The 17,195-nt window shown below is 47.2% G+C and overlaps 1 protein-coding gene across 1 annotated transcript; it reads right to left on the minus strand.

The window, feature by feature from the left end:
* Positions 1-3,329: 3,329 nt before the first annotated feature.
* EXOSC2 (exosome component 2) lies at positions 3,330-11,910 on the minus strand. The gene is made up of 9 exons (XM_036262059.1): positions 11,778-11,910; positions 10,443-10,544; positions 8,810-8,855; positions 8,496-8,585; positions 7,395-7,460; positions 6,616-6,684; positions 5,269-5,445; positions 4,608-4,736; positions 3,330-4,092 (listed from the first exon to the last, which is right to left on the minus strand). The coding sequence occupies exons 1-9, from the start codon at positions 11,897-11,899 to the stop codon at positions 4,012-4,014; spliced, it is 882 nt and encodes a 293-aa protein (XP_036117952.1). The 5' UTR covers positions 11,900-11,910; the 3' UTR covers positions 3,330-4,011.
* Positions 11,911-17,195: the final 5,285 nt, after the last annotated feature.

Raw genomic sequence — 17,195 nt, forward strand, 5'->3', positions numbered from 1 at the left:
AGGGAGAAAATTTGGCTCGCTCCTGGAAACCAAGGTTTTTGGTGTCCACTCCCCGACCCCAAATTTTCCCCTTTTCCCCAAGAAGCATAAATATTAGAACTAGCTAAAAAATAGATGACTGGAAAGCATCCGACATGTTGCTAGAGAATTCATTGTTTCTTTGGGGCATCAGGAGCCTGTGGGAGACTAAGCCAGGCGCAAGCATCACTTCACAGGTGTGCATGTATTCCCGGCTAGCCAATGACCCACACCCACACCTGTCAGACCCGTCTTTTGTAATTAAGAAGCACCCTGGCTCCTTACTTGTTACTCTCCCTGTCTCTCATGTGCATCTACCTGACCAGGATATACCCATTTCTAAGAGGATCCGCTCACCGCAGCGCCAACTCTACACCACGCAGTTATGCTTTTCATAAACGGCCTTATCTCATCTCACCTTCACTACAGCCCAGTGAGGCATGGAATATTATTCTCTGTCATACAGCTGGGAAAACTGATTCAGAAGCGTGGTTTACTCAGTCACTTGTCTAGTAGGTGACCAAGTCAGGATCTGGGTCCAGACTGATGTTGCTCCAAAGCCCATGGTTTTCCACGGTACCATTCAGTATCAAGTCACTGTTGGCCTAATGTTAGACAACTGAAGTTGCTACGGATATTGGGGGGCGGGACAACTGCATTGTAGGTCTTATATGTTGTTACCATTTTGCCTTACGTATCTTGGAAATATTTCTGCTGTTTGGGTAAATAATATTGATTTTACATAGACTTCAAGAAATAGTCACCTGGAGGAAATGAATGTGAAGCATCTGGAAACCCGTGCACAGCTTCAGAACTGGAATTTATATTCAGGTGTTAATTGGTTTTGCTTTGCCCTCCCATAAAACCATCTGACTGACAAACTTGGTCCCGGCTTGTAGATCACTCTTTTTTTTTATCCTCATCTGAGGACATTTTTCCATTTTTTGTTCAGACGGAGTGGGAGGGAGAGAGAGAGAAACACTGACAAGAAAGGGACACATCAAGTGGCTGCCACCCACACGACCCAACCAGGGCTGGGGACAAACTGAAACTGAGGTACGTGCCCTCATCGGGAACCAAACCGGGTCTCTCTGGACCACAGGCCGACGCTCTAACCGCTGAGCCAAATCAGCCAGGGCTTGTAGATCACTTAAAACTTCAAGGCCCATGTTCCTTTATTTACCCATTATCTTATCCTGAATACTACTCTAATTTTTCTTTTTGGAGACTTGTTTTCTTTTTATTTCTGTTCACGTTTTAACCATATCCTGCTCATCTTCATTCTTCAGCTTAAAATTCGGCAATCAATAACTTTTAAATACACATTTCTTGAACTAACAATTTGTTCGACAAGCATTTATTGAGCCCATGTGTCAAGCACTGTTCTAGGTGCTGGGATACAATGCGAGTGACGACTCATCCTTGTCCTAGAGCACACATCAATGGAGTGACAGGCAATAAGCAAAATGAGTAACAATCCAATGTCCCAATGCTGGAAGGAAATTTCTAGACTCATATCCCTCCACCATCAGTCCAACCCATTCTCTGAAGGATTGCTTTGATACCTCTCTAGAGTTTAAAGCTATTCCTCATTCAGTTGCTAATGGGCTTAATCCAGCCACTTTAATTCTCTGAGTAACTTCACTTTTAAGTGGAGGCATATCTGCCAACTTTGCAAGGTTATCATGAGGATCAAATGAGATCTTGGTTTTCCAGATTGAAATTATGCTTTATAGAAGTCAGTATGGAGACCAGCTGCACTTAATATAAACGCTTATCCCAAATCTCCATTTTCTACTTGAATCATTTTCTAATTTTAGGTGAGCCCCAAGCCCAGACTATAACATTTCTAGAGATGCACTATACTTTTTTACTCCCTATATAACACTGTAGAATATTTTTGAGGACTTCAAACTAGAATCCAGAGCCCAGGAAATGCCTGGCAGTCAGATCCACAAAGTTGCTAAGGGATTTAGTACCAGTGTAATTAATCTATCCTTATTCCATTCCGTTTATTCCATTTTTTCCCAACTGCTGGAATACACTTAACAAGGGCGCCCTCTAGTGGGCCACAGAAAATAATCACTAAAAGAGGCTTTTAGCCCTTTGTGTTATTTCCACTCAGTAGGTACCACCATTCAGCAGACATTGAATAAACAGCATAGGTTGGCAGCCTGGGAGAAATCAGTGAGGATCATTTCAACAAGCTTAGATATAGCCATTAAAACAAACCAAAGCAGGGACTCAGGCTCCCACCCTTTCCATTTCCCCTCCCTCAAGAGCCATATGGCCTGGCACGTGTTCTCAAAAATATGACAGGTGAGCAAATCTGAAAGTTGCAACACAGCCTATAGAATATTCAGTTGTTTGCAAACCCCTCCAAACAGCTGATAAACTTGGGACAGAAAAAGATGAGATTTTTAAAAACTGTCTATTGAGTTATGTTATAAACAAGAAATATACCATTTAATGAAAAAGAGTCAAGCTGTATTTCAAAATTGTCAAATGCAGGGAGTGTTCCCACTGAAACTATCCTAGGTTTCAATTTTACTAGGTGACCCAAGTACAATAGTTAGGGCCTCTGGCAGAATTTGTATCTGCTAAGCCCTCCTTCAACTGTACTCAGCTCCCAAATATTACAAAGAACACAAGAACAGAAACAATGCCTTTAAAAAATGTTTCCCAAAACCTAAATCAGGCACAATTTTTTTGGACATCAGACAAACCAACACATAGAAATTCTAGTATCTCTCAGTAAAAACGTCAGCATCTTGCCCTGGCTGGTGTGGTTGTTGGTTGTAGTGTTGTCCAGTACACAGAAAGGTGGAGGGTTTCATTCCCAGTCAGGGCACATCCGCAGGCTGTGGGTTCGGTCCCTGGTTGGGGTGCATGCATGAGGCAACCAGCCAATGTTTCTTTGTCACATTGATGTTTCTCTCTTCCTCCTTCCTCTAATAAATAATTTTAAAAACCACAAAACTCTAGCATCTTGGTTTTATCTTTGAATCCTTAATTATTCAGAACTTAATGCACTGCTACTTCCATTAGAGGAAACCAGCTTTTTCCCCACCTCCATTTTCTGTACTTTGATTCACATTTATCCAAACACCCAGAACATTCATTCTTTTTTTCCCGTTTTTTGTTCAAATAGAGTGGGAGGGAGAGAGAGGAAGAGAGAGAAACATCGATGTGAAAGAGACACATCAAGTGGTTGCCACCTGCACAACCCAACCAGGGCCGGGAACAAACTGTAACCGAGGTACATGCCCTTAGCAGGAACAAAACCCAGGTCTCTCTGGACCACAAGCTGACACTCTAACCACTGAGCAAAACCAGCTAGGGCAGAACATTCATTCTATAATTGATAATTCAACTTCTTACAAATCACCCTCAAAAGCAGGACAGATTAAGGCAGCCTGGTGTGGCTGCATTGAATCTTTCACTAGAAGGAACATGCAATGGGAATAAGATTCCAACCCAGCAAAAGGCTGCTTGGTTAACTTTATTTTTGTTTGACTGCTGGGTTAACTTTACCAACTATCTTCTTCAATGTCACACTTATACTGCAGAGGGGGTGGGAATGGAAGCCAACACAGACAATTTGGGGTGAAGGAGGCCATGTTTTTTATAGGGGCAATTTCATGGGGCACTCTGCTTTGTGAATTGATGGTAAGAAGACAAAAGATTCTCCATATTATTCCAGGACGGGAGTCCACTTGGCTGAAACACTGCATACTTTTAAAAATCCCAAACCATCCCGTGCTAGGGATCTGCAGGCAGCCCAAGGGGCCAGCGGCACAGTTCACCTCTCCCAGGCTTTGCCTTCGACCAGAAGAAAGCAGGTCTGTGGGCTGGAGGCAGCCAATGTAGGTCCATGACGAGTTTCCCAGAACCAGGTCTTTGCTGAGCCGTACATCGGGACCACAAATCAGATTCTTCACTTTCAAGAATGCTCCAGTCAGGTACACAGCCCTGTCCTTCAGATGTTTCTCCTTATCCCTCCTGTTCCAAAAGTCTCTGGCGTGTTTCCATCACAATTTCTTCCATTATTTCTGGCTTTAAAATGTCTTTAATCTGAAAAGAAAGAAAAAGGTGTTTGGTCAGAAAAGAAACCACCCACAAGCAGACCATCACAGGAGGCCAAATGCAGAAACCAAGCATGGTTAACAAACCTACATTCCTTTCATTTAGTAAGATAGGATCTGCTAGAACCGGCTGAATGACTCGGCAAGATTCTCTGGGATACAGCTGACAAGAACAAAGCTATTATTCCAGCACTCACGGAGAGAGCTGAGATTGAAATGAGCAAGATGAAGTCCAGAGGGTCGCTGAAAGCAATAGTCCCACCTGGCACCTTCACGTCCCCTAACCCTTATGACACCAGACACTGCGAACATTACGAGTGTCTTGGGGAAGGATCTTGCAGACACTCCGTAAGGCCGTCCACCTGATCAGTTCATACTGGTGGACATGGTAAAGGCATTTGGAGGACATGCTTGCCATCTTCTGGAAAGCACTGAAGCAAATCGATAAGTACGTGACACCTGCTCACAGATCAAAGGGGAAAAGGGAAGCCCTGGGTGGAGTACCTGATGTGGAAGGGATGCCTCATAGCAATACAGGATGCTGGTATCATACAGCATCATCCTCTGAGTTACCAGCGCAACGATGCAGTTCCGAAGCCGGGAGATCACTTCTCGATCAGTGAGGGAGACAGGCTACCGGGGGATGCAAAGGGAAAGGGGAGAGAAATAGAAGCAAAGTAAGTGTATGGTCACGGCTAATCACATAAACCATTTATAACTTAGTATCACTCTGGGACTCCAAACCAATCAAATGGCTAACTCCAAGGAGGATTATTAAAAAGGATGGCTTCTTGTCCTAATCAATGTGGCTCAGTCGGTTAGAGAATCATCCCGTACACCAGAAGAATGCAGGTTCGGTTCCAGTCAGGGCACATACCCAGGCTTTGGGGTGCGTACAGGAGGCAACTGATTGATATTTCTCTCCCTCTCTCTCCTTCCCTCTCTCTCTAAAATTAATATTAAAACAAAAGAAAGGATGGCTTCTTCAGTGGCTCTTCAGCTATACCCTACAATTTTGCCATCTGTTGCGGGCAATACAATGTTCATGTAACACTTCCAACTAATGAACTACAGCAATATAATTAAAAACAGCAAGCCCCACCCACCACAGAAGCAGCGTGGAGACAACCACTCCATCCCGCCAGCTGCGGGGCTGTTCGCGCACCTCTAGGTTTGCAGTGAAGCCCCCCGCATCCTCTTCTTTGTGCTCAGTTGTAGGGTAGATCCAGATGAAGCCGTTGTTACCCAGAATCACTGAGGCACCACAAGGCAGGTCATGGAAGTGAGTCTTCTGCCGTTTCACCAGGGAGGGGGAAACCTGGACCAAAACACCCTGACCTAGCTGGAGAAAGCATCATAAATTAAGTCACTGAGGTGAATGGAAAGTAGATTACAGAATACATGTGCTAGTTATAGTGGAATCGCGCTTCCTGTAACTGCTGGTCACCCATCTGCACATACATAGTAATTATTCAGAGAACACTTCTGGACGCATATTTGTTGACATATCCCACCAGGTGACTCAATATCCTTCTCAACCAGTTTCTTTGCAATCACCATCATCGCATTCTAAACCAGGGCTGGTGTGCTGGCTGCTCGGGAAGCTGAAGCCAATGAGGAGCTGGACTCCAGCCTTCTGTAGGCTGAGAGCACGGTTCTGTTGCACCTTGACCCCGACCACCTATCTTGCCCATGAGATGTGCAACACTGGGCTCGGGGACTGACTAAGGGTGCAAATCCATCCCTGGTTCTGGCAGGACAAACCAAATTCCACACCCAGCGGAGGGAGGCTCTGCAGCACACAGACCCACAAGGTTAGCACACGCAGTACACCAGTTCACCTCCCACTTCAAGGACATGACTGCGCTTGGCTGCAGCCACTCCATAAAGGCAAGAAAACGAAAAGGTAAAGCCAAGGCACTAATAAATCACAATTTGTTTGGGGAAGTAAGCTGTCATTTTAAAAATAGTCTCAATACGGCCAATCAATATTCTCTCTCATTGATGGTTCTCTCTCAAAAAAAAAAAAAAAAATCAATGAAGAAAAAAAATAGATTCAATAATGTAACCTCATACAAGAAAAGCAGTGATACTTCATTTAGAGGCTCCAGTGACAAACCAATTTTTCCCAGCAATAACACCCGTTTTATTGACTGGGTATGTGTCTACGAGTTAGATGTCGTTTCACTGGGAGTCCATGACTCCCCTTTGTTCCGAGGACTGCCTCTCAACCCTGGTCCCAGTGCAGAGCTGCAGCGCCCGCGGGAGGGAGCAGACAGCAGGGCCTCGGGGTCCACGGTCACAGGGGCTCCTGCCAGAATTATCTCCTTGGCAGAAAAAGGATAAAAGTTGCCAAGCATTACAATGCTACTGGCCCAGGACTGTGTGAGTGGGGTGCCAGCCTATAACCCTAACTTCTGGGGCTCTTTAGGTCCGAATTCCAGAGAGCTTTGAGGATTCAGAAATGGATGTGAAGTCTCAGTCAGCAAACAGAAACAAGAGCCCAACTTACTTTTCCGTATTTTAGACTCCGGGTGTGCAGAGAAACAGCTCCGTCAGAGAACACTGCCTGGACCTCAGCCTGGTCAGGGTGATGAAGGAACACACATTTTCATGTCATCTGCCCCCCTCATACCCCTGGCCCCACCTCTCCACACCCTTTCCTCCCACTCCTGACAGTCCTGCTTGGCAGTCTTGGACCCAGAGGATATCACTGTGACTTAACCTCTCCCACTTCAAATGTTGTTTTTTTAATCCTCACCCAAGGATATTTTTTTTCATTGTGTTTTTTTAGATAATGGAAGGGGGAGAGAGAAACAGCAATGTGAGAGAGACACAATGATTTTGCCTCCCACATGACCCCAACCAGGGCCAAGGATCAAACCTGCAACCCAAGTATGTGCCCTCGACCGGGAATAGAACCCATGACCCTTTGCTCCTTGGGCTGATGCTCTAACTGCTGAGCCAAACCAGCCAGGGCCCTTCAAATATCTTTATATGAACACCTTTTCTATTCCCTGGGATAAAAGTTAACAACATCATTATGAAAATTTGAGCCTAGCTTAAAGCATGGGCTACCATTAGTTATAAGACCCAAAGAAATGACTCAGCAGCCCCAGATGTGAACAAGAGCTGGAGAGTCAGCTGGATTAGGAGCTGGAGAAAGGCTGCAGCAGAGCCCAACACTCAATCTAGGACCCAGAGATTTCTCTGGCTGCAGACAGATGATTTAAGCCCACTTCCCAGCTTCACACAAAGCACACAGAGGCCGCAGCACAAGGTGCAGGATACACTGATCAGGTCTCCTTCCTGCAGGAAACCTCTCATTGCCAGCTCATCTTCTGCAGATCTTCTCCTCTGAAATACACAAAGTCATGACAATACTTAAGTCCACTCCTACCGAAAGAACTACTTCCTTCTTCTCATCCACTTCAAGATCTCTGAAGGCAGTCAAAACACTCAGACACTAGCATAGGTAACCTGTGCCCCACAAGGAAAAAAGAGCAACAGCCACTACGACCTTCCCACAGCTCTTCTCCTTCTCTCTCCTCTGAAAACTGTTCAAACTCCGGCCGTGATATTCAAAGCCCTCGGAATCTGGCCCAGCCTACTTTCCCACCGGGCTTCCGTGGCAGCCCTCCCAACTCCAGCAGGCCTAGACCACCTCCAGCTTGACTGTCTTTGCGCACACATTCCCCTTTCTCTCAGGCATCCTGAGTTCATCACTGAAATTCTATCCATTCTTTAAGGATCAACTCTATGCCCGTCTTTCCTATGAGCTTCTCTCACCGAAATGAGTCACTCTTTTTGTACAATCCCACTTGTCTGTTCTCCGACTGCCAGGGTATTTGGATGTTATCTCATATTCCTGGTAGTCTGAAAGCTTTCAGGAACTCAATCATGCCTCCCTTGTCTTGCATTCTCCACAGACCTAGCAAAGGGAGCCTCTCTGAATACATGCTAGGAATATATAAAGGAAAACCATGGCATTTTACAAAAGGCTACAGCTTAGGTGCCAAAGTTGCCTTTGCCGCTCAATTCATAGAATCTAATCTAAACACAAAACACAACTTTTCAAGGAACACCCGCTGTGCAAAGCTGATGTACCCAGAGAAGGAAAATTATTAGCACCAAGCCTCTCAGAGCGTCTTTCCCCAACACCCTTTTGGGATTCCTCCCCATGCACATTCTAGATCTTACCACCCACCAACTGCTACCATATTGGGAGGCCTGGGCCAAGTGAAAAGCCTACGTGTACATCCGGGCAGCAAACTGCACAGCAGACAAACAGGAGTAAAGGGGGCAACCTTGGTGCAAAGCAGAGTTCTCTGGGGGAGCAAAGGCCCCAGAGCTCTCAGCAGCAAACCACACAGACCCACTGGAGCCCCTTACTAGCTCTCCTCCTGGAAGGTTCATGGATGACAGAAGCAAGACTGAATCCAGCCTGGAGTTGGTCTCCACCTTCCATCTCTTCTGTTGAACCTAGAAACAGAAATTCCACACCTGGACACACACTCCAGGGGCAAGACCTCACAACCCAAGTGACCAATAATCCCCAATATAATAAGCCAACTGTTTACATCAAAAGTCATAAGCAAGAGCCAAATGCAATGACTACTTTGTTCACATGACTATGTACAGAATGACTACCCCATTCACTAAATCACCAGCTAGTTACTCTGTAAAAACCAGTGTATCGACTTTACCTCTGTGATTCTCCCCACTACAATGTCACCTACTTCACCATTATATCTGAAAGATAAAACAAAAGGTGATCCTCAGTGAAAAGACTTTATTACAAAACCAAGCACTATTTGACATTTCAGTTAAACAGGATAAGGGCCTTGATTAGGTACCACATTTAGGGAATTCAAGTAATTATGCTGTTTGGACATATTCTCAGGAACTGATCACTTCAAACAGTCCTACATGTATAGAGTTTCTGTTAACTATTCTTAAACCATTTACTACAAGCAGTTCATTAAGTCTGAGTCTCTATTTTGTTAACTACATAATAATGATAAGCATGGACTACTTTCTGGTGGGCTCTGGAACACAGAGGGGTTCTGCGTCAGCCAAGGTAGGAGAAAGGAGATTGAGACAAGATGCCACCCAGACCAGTCTACCCACTGTCTCCCCCACCCCCTGACTGTTCGTCTCAGGCCCCTTTGCTAGCTCTTCATCCCAATTCTGATGACAGTGTTGCATGCTGAGGGCTCAGTCCTTGGACCTCTTCTCTTTTCAGCCCACACTCACCTCTTTGTCAGCTCATCCAACTAAAGGCTTTAAATACCACCGATGACTGTACCATTCCCCTGAATTCCGGACTCCAAGTCAACCTCTGGCTACCCCACATCTCTAATAGGCATGACTAATAGGTACTGTCAAATGTAACAAACCTAAAACAAAGCTTTCCAGCAGCCCTCCTCCTCCATCACAACAGCCCACCACCCAACAGCCACCACCTCAGCAAATGACAACTCCATCCCTCTAGTTGCTCAAGCCAAAAAACCTTGGAGTCTTGGAGGAGCCCTTGACAGATAGAAATCTCTCTCTCTTTCTGCCAAGCCCACTATACACAGAAAATAAAAGGCATCCTAATTGGAAAGAAAGAAAGAAAACTCTCTCTACTCACAAACATGGTCCCATATAGAGTAAACACCAAAAAATACAAAACCCTTTCATGATAAAAACACTCAGAATACAAAATATATGCAGAATTAATCCCTCTCCACTTTCTACTGCTACCACCTTAGTCCAAGCCATCATCACTTCGGTGGCAAGAGTCCCCTAACCTGTCTCTGTAAGCTTGTCCCTGTTCCCTTCAATCTCCCACAGCAGTTAGAGTGATCCTATTAAAACAGAAGTCAGATCAGGTCCCTCTTCTGCTCCACTCCCTCCAGCATCTTCCTGGATCACCCAAGTGGAAGTCAGAATACTTATCACAGCTACAAGGTAGGCCGACCACCACCTGAGCTCCCACTCTCCCTCGCTCACTATTCTCACCACACTGGCCTCCTTTCTGGGACTAGCCTTTATTGAACCCTGTGCTAAGTACTTTACATGCACCTTTTCAATGAATTCTAATAAAAACTGTATGAGGCAGGTTGTGATATTATCTTCATTTTACAGTTGATGTAACAAAGGTTTGGAAAGGTCAGGAATGTAGGGAAACCTTTGAAGCCCGCACTTACCTACAGTCATTTATACGTGTTCCAACGTACAGACCTACAAAATGATGGGGCAGATGGTGGGGGCGGGAGGTATGGCGTGGTAGAAAAGACCTGGTTGTGCAACACGGATGCCACAAGAAAGAGAATACACACCTTTTGTTCTCACCTGGTTTTCAAAGCTTTCACACAGATCAACTTGTTTACTCTTTCCACAGAACCAGCCACAGATGCAATGAGTTTCTCTTCCCCCATGTAAGTTCCATGGCCCCTGTTGCAAGAGGAAAACACAAAGGATACCAGAGTAACACTTAAGATGATCTCTCCAGCAAGAACAATGTATTCCTCCAACCTTCGAGAGGGGCTTTTGTGCTGTTTGCTCTCACTGCCTAGAACACTCCTACTCTAGAGAGCTACATGGACATCTCCCTCGTCTTTCTCAGGTCTACGTAAATGTCACTGTCGGGCCTACCTCAGCTGTCCCATTTAAAATAGTCACACACACACACACACACACACCCGCTACCACCTCCAGCATGTTCCCAAGCACATTCCACTTCCTCAACTCAACTTGAAGTTTTTTCCACTGCATTTATCACCAAACATCCTGAATAACTTTTTGTTTGTTGTGCGTATTGATCATGTCTCTCCTTGTTCGAATACTCCACCGGGACAGAGATTTACACTTTGGTCACTGTTGTACCCCTACAATACATAATATAAATATACATGGAATGGGTGAATGAAGGACTGAATCTTAAGATTTTCCAGGGTCCAATAAGCTCAAGCTAATAAGTTAAAGGGCAGTTCTGTAATTGTTGTACTCCCCTTATATGTCCATGTGTATCTCCCCAAAAGATGAAATACCACTAGTGTTTATTTACGATGGTGAGTTTAGCTTCTTTCCCTAATGATCTCATTTAATCCTCATTATCTCATGAAAGTTACTGTTATTATCACTATTTTCCAGAGAAGTACAATTCATTGCGACTGCAGCGCCCCCCCCCCCCAACGACAACATGTGGTACTGCGCTCAGACTCGAAGGTGATATTTGGGTGCAGGTAGCACAATACATGTTTGCCCCAAGCCCAAGCCATTACTGATTGCAAAATTGTGCGCCTGGCTAGATGACGCAGAGGGAGGGGGAAGGCCAGTCAGGCGCGCTCACCGTTCTCACTAAGAGGTCCCTGCCCCTAACCCTCCCTGTTTTTCGGTCTCCAACATGGCTCAGAGAAGCGGGGCTCAGGCAGAGCATCCAAGAATCGTGGCCCCCAGAGGACAGGAGGGGTGGGTTTCAAGGGGCTGAGATAAACGCACACGGGGCATACAAGACGCAGGCAGTGAAAGCCCGAGGCCCCGTAAACCAGGGATGCTCAAGAGACGTGCTCTGGTCCCACGGGGACTTCAACACATGGGGGCAGCGGCCAGGTTTCGGCCAGCGGGCCACGTGCAGAGCCCTAGCACCCGCCCCTCGTGGCCCCGAGTCCCCCGGCCCCCACGCACCGCATGAAGCCCGTGTCCGTGGTGATTGTGTCCCCCGGCACCACCAGGTGTTTCTTAGTCTCGCGGCCCAGGGTCTCGCTAAGAGGCTTGCGAGCGACAGGAAGCCTCATCTCCATCGCCATCTTGGCGCCAAAGACTTGCGCAGGCGCGGTCCGGCCGCGAGCCGCGAGATCCGGCTCCGCTATTCCCGGGCTTCGCTCGGAGGGGGCGGGGCGGGCCTCAGAGCAGCAGCCAATGGGAACTCTCAGTCTGGCGGCCATGATCACTATTGGCAGCAATTAGGTTAACAGTACGGAAAGGAGGGCGCGGGGTAGCCATTTTTACTACGGGGATGGCTGCCCTTGTGGAATAGTCTCGTGTTGTATGGTGTTAGACTTTTTACCAAAACTGCCTCGTGCTCATCATCCAGTTTATTGTTTACCAGGGTTAGAGATCATTGAGAAGTGGACCTATGCGTTTCCTTCCAGCTCACTGTCTGCATGAGCTCAGGAGGATCCGGAGGTGGAAGCTACAGAAAACACTATTCGGGCAGAAAGAAGAGCCCCCTTTCATGGTGCTCCTAGTACCGCCAGTATTCTCCATCACAGCCGCCCCGTGGGTGCTGCTTCAGCACCAACCATCACCTGTGCCCCCAAACGGTGCTCTGGGTGCTGCTTCGGTTCTTTCCTAGCAACTCTTTGGAGTGAGCTGATTTACTCTTTTTTTTTTTTTTTTTTTTGTAAAAATAAGAAACTGTCTAAGAAAACATTCAAACCTTGCAAGGCAGGTATATCTGGTAGGGAAGGCAAGTGTACACATAACATGAAGATATTCGCTTGTGTTTACTTATTAATTAATTGATTGTTTACTGTGTGCCAGGAGCTGTTCTAAGGATTCGGTGGTGGACAGAGAGGTGTATGTGTGGCCCTATCTTCCTGTCCTGTTTAACAGGAACGTTTCCCTCGTCCCTTCTCCCCACTCCCACTACCCCTTCCTTCACCCTTGCCCTGCATGGTTTATGGCATTCACAACCCTCAGAGACTTAGAGATGATAATAATTCATGCACAAGGACCCAAAGAGGATTAAATGAAATAAGTTGCATCAGCCCCACACACTGTGTTCACAAAATTAGGCTTGCTGCCTCCGGAAGACCCATCAGACTAATTGTTTTATAAATCTCCAAAAAGACAACATTTCTTTCACCTAAGCAAAGCTGATGACTACAAGAAAGTGTGAGAAGGGTCCACCTGTAAAGTCCAGTCTCGGCCATAAGAGGGCAATAGAGTCCTTTGAGCCAGGTAGGGAGCGAGGCCTGGGAGTTCTGGTTGACCAAGGGTGGAGTTTAGTCATCACATTACTCAGTTTCCTTCACGCAGGGATGGACGTATCCTTAACCACTCCCATTCTCACAGCACTCTCATTTACAGAGCCTGTCACAGTGGGATCATGGACACTGTTTAGTCTGTTTGGGTTGCCATAACAAAATACCATAGGCTGAGTGGCTTATAAACAGAAATTTATTGCTCATAGTTTTAGAGGCTGATGAGGGTTCACTTTTTGGTTCCTCGATGGCTGTCTTTTCACTGTGTCCTCACTTGGCTTCAGGGGGTGAGGGAGTGCTCTGGGGTCTCTTTTATAAGGACGATAATTGAATTTATGAGGGCTCCACCATCATGACCTCATCAACTCCCAAGGCCCCACCTCTTAATATCATCACCTTGAGGGGTAAGATTTCAACATGTGAATTTGAAGGGGGCTGCACACAAACTTGCAGTCCATTGTAGACACCTTTTTATAAAGGGAGAAACTAAGGCCCAAAAAGGACTGGAATTCCCATAGCAGTTGGGGGCAGGGTCAATGTTTCTGCCAACTGCACCTGCTTTACCCCAGAGCCTGCACCCTTAGCCACACTTCTGGAGGGCCTGATCCTTTGCTGAGTACTGTACAAACATTATGTTACTTAGTCCTCACACTCAGCCCATCTTGAAGGTAGGCATTTCTATCCCTGGTGGTTGTTTAGGATCACTGAGTCCCAAAAACAGACCTGCAGTTGGGATTAGAACCCAAAAATCCAGACTTTCCACCAGCGGTCCTCTCTTCACACCGCGGAGATAAGTGGGCACCTGGAAGCAAAGTGCACATCCCAGAGGGGCTTGTTAGAAACAGATTCCTGAGCCGAGACTTAGGCGTTGAGGTTCTGCAATGGTGGGGGCCAGAAGTCTGAGTGTGTGTTTTAACTGCCTAAGTGATCTTAATGGATGAGCAGATCTAACAATCATGGATTCCCTCACATCCATCTACCTCCTCATCTGTGCCTCTCCAGGGCCACCACCCTGAGCCAGTCCACCTCATCTCTTACCTGGGCGTCACTTCCTACCTCACCCCCCTAATTCTGTGTTTGCTCTTCCTACCAACGAATCTCCATAGAGCAGCCAGAAGGAGCTTTTAAACACAGACCAATTCTCTTTACACTAAGAATAAAATTGAAACTCATCATTTTGGCCCCTGCCTGTCTCTGACGTCACTCACCTCCTAACTGGCTCCTTACTCACAACACTGCAGTTAGTCGGAAGCACTGGTCTCCTATTGGTTCCCCACACACCAATCTCATCACTGCCTCAGGACCTGTGCATTTTTGGCCCTCTCTGCATTCAATCTCTTCCCCCAGGTCCTTGTGTGGCTGACTGCTTCTCCTTACTCAGATCGCAGCTCAAAAATCACTTCCTCCAGGAAGGCTTCCCTAATAACCCTCAGTCTCACACTCCGGGCCACTATCCACCTGCCCTAATCACCCTAAGGCCAATGACGAGAGCTACGGACAGCACCCATGTTTTACTTAAAGCCAACTGAAATTATTCAAACTAGCCAGTCCTAAACCTGCTCACCCTGCCTCGCTCATTTCTTCCCAGAGAAACTGTAGTAAGGGCTCTTTCCACATTTTCTCCTTCCTCTTCTGCCTCACGACTGATCCCACTGCTTCCTGGTGTGGCCCCGTGTGGTGTGCCGGGTCTCTGGATTCTAGGGAACTGTGAGTACAGCGAATTTTTCATAAGCACGGTTCCTGCCTGCTCATCCTTGTATCTCCAGCAGGGGGAAACTTCTGTAGAAGCAGGTAGACAGCCGACTTATCAGACCGCACTTTAGTCTGCAATTACAGCCTGCTACCACCAGGTGGGTTCTAGAGATTGGCTTGTGGCCCCTGGGATCTGTAGCTGGGACTTCGAAGAACAGAATTACATATGGAAAGAGATTTAGATTTTTATTAAGGGCCCCCGGGTTCTCTGTAGATCCTTCTTTAGGAATCCAGCATTACTGTCTGAGAGGCACGGCATCTGAGCCTGGAGGACGTTTAATTCTACGTCTGCATCCAGAGAGAATGAGTTTCCGGACCGATAGCTTTGGTCCCAGGCCTGGGTGGGGCTGCAGTGGGAGGATGGTAATGCCAGGGGCCACCAGAGGCATCAGAAACCTAGTGGTGAGGTATCAGAGGAAAGGCAAGGTTTGCGATGAGAGGGGGAGGAGGAGTACTAAGGGTGACTTCCCCCACTGTGTCTGCCCCCTGGAAAGAAACCCCAGATAGGATATACAAAATGAACACGTTAAATGTACATCTCTGCCCATGCACCCATCTGTCAGGGTGCAGTTCCTCAAAGTATGAGGATCTTTGGGAGTACACACCTGAAGCTCCAAAGGGGGATGGCCTGTGTGTGCAAGTGTGCATTCCCATGTCTACAGGTGTGTGTGCGCACATGTGCATGGCTAGATGAGGAGGCACAGAGAGGTGTGCCTGAGGTGGCCAGCAGCCTGAAAGGGTGACGCCCTAAGCTGCATGTGTGGAGCACAGGTGTGAAGTCACACTCCCCAGTGTCATACCTCCCCCTGGAGGGAGGAGCCAAGGCCTGGTCTTGCATTGATGGCCCCACTGCTCTCTGGCCCTCCTCAAGGAGGATCTGAAATGGGTGCCCAAAGCATCTGGGAATTCTAGGCATTGGGAGGGCCGTCTTGGCCTCCCCTCACTGGCTGCTTGAATTCCTTCAAGTTGTCCATGAAGATGGGGGGGGCGTAAATAAAAGAAATAAAAATTTGGGGGAATTGACAAAGTGGAATGTTCATATTTGAGAGTCAGCCCTGCCCCTTCTGAGATTTCTGGTTGCTTTGTACCGTGGCCATCTCCCTGGGAGCTGACACCCCAGTTGGGGCAGAAAGAATTTTCCTTATTGATGGCACACTGGTAAACGGGACAACTCCTCCCACTCCCTCTCTAGTTTGAAGGCACTTTCCATATTTCTTTTTCATGTAGACAAAGTGTCGGCCCATTCAGATGCTAAGTGATAAATGCTCCAAGTAATTTTTTATTTTAGAATACAAGAGAAGTACAAATGTATTTACAGTTATACATATACAATCAAATAATATATATCGCAGTTTTGTAAATATCATTTTAGGTAAATATTTACAAATTTAAAGTGACCATTTTCTGGAAGTAGAACAGTTTATTGAAAACTCTATACATTTTATACTTTTCATTAATATTATTATAATTTCTTTATCTTACAAAACGCCCTACAGAAATACTGGTAAATGACTGCAAGGTGGGAGAGATAACACCAGAGGGCGCTCAGGGCCGAGGCCGGGAAACTTGGGGGAGAGCAAGAGAAGACTGTGGGCGAGCAGGGCGGACCCCTCCCCCCCACCCCAGCCCCGCACAGCTGGGAAGTGCTTTCCTGGCAAGCAATCCAGTCTGGCCCTCCTCTTACTGGAGTGTGGCGAGGACAGTCAGGAAAACTTCCCTCTCTCAAGCATGATATCAGAGCTGAAAGAGAGGGGGCCTCAGCCCAACTCTTTTATAAGCGGGAAAAGGGGAAACTGAGACCCGAGGACAGGCAGGGCCTTGCCGGGGTCCACGGTGGATTTCCGTTTTGCCTGCACTCTCAACACTGCAAAGTATTCGCGCTTCATCCATCCCCAGGGAACCAGGTTGTGGGGGTAGGACTAGGTGGCCTAAAGGAGACACACCTCCCTCAGGAGACCCCTCCCCCCCCAGGGCAGTGCAGGTCTCTCTGACCTTCTTTGGGCTACCCCTGAGCCTCGGCAGTCCCCAACTCTCAAGGTCGTGTCCGTGACTCCGGACAACGCAGGACACCAGTCCCAAGGGGCAGGACGAGGAGACAGATGGGTGAAGGCCAGGCCACACTGGGACAGGGAGGTCGCTCCCCCTCTATTCCCAACGCGGCTCTCCGCGGAGGAGTTGGCGGTCCCTTCCCCCTCTGGGGCCCTTGGAGACTTTCAGTACCCTTTCCTGCCACCCACGAGGGGGATGCCAGCCTGGGCGGCCAGATCGATAGGAGGAGGGAGACTCAGAGGTTAGACCGGGCATAGGGACAACCCACCGCAAAAGGAGGCAGCCAAGCAGCTGCAACCAGCTGGGTGGCCCCCGG

Source organism: Molossus molossus, unplaced genomic scaffold (genome assembly GCF_014108415.1).
Source record: "Molossus molossus isolate mMolMol1 unplaced genomic scaffold, mMolMol1.p scaffold_m16_p_14, whole genome shotgun sequence".
Lineage (NCBI taxonomy): Eukaryota > Metazoa > Chordata > Mammalia > Chiroptera > Molossidae > Molossus > Molossus molossus.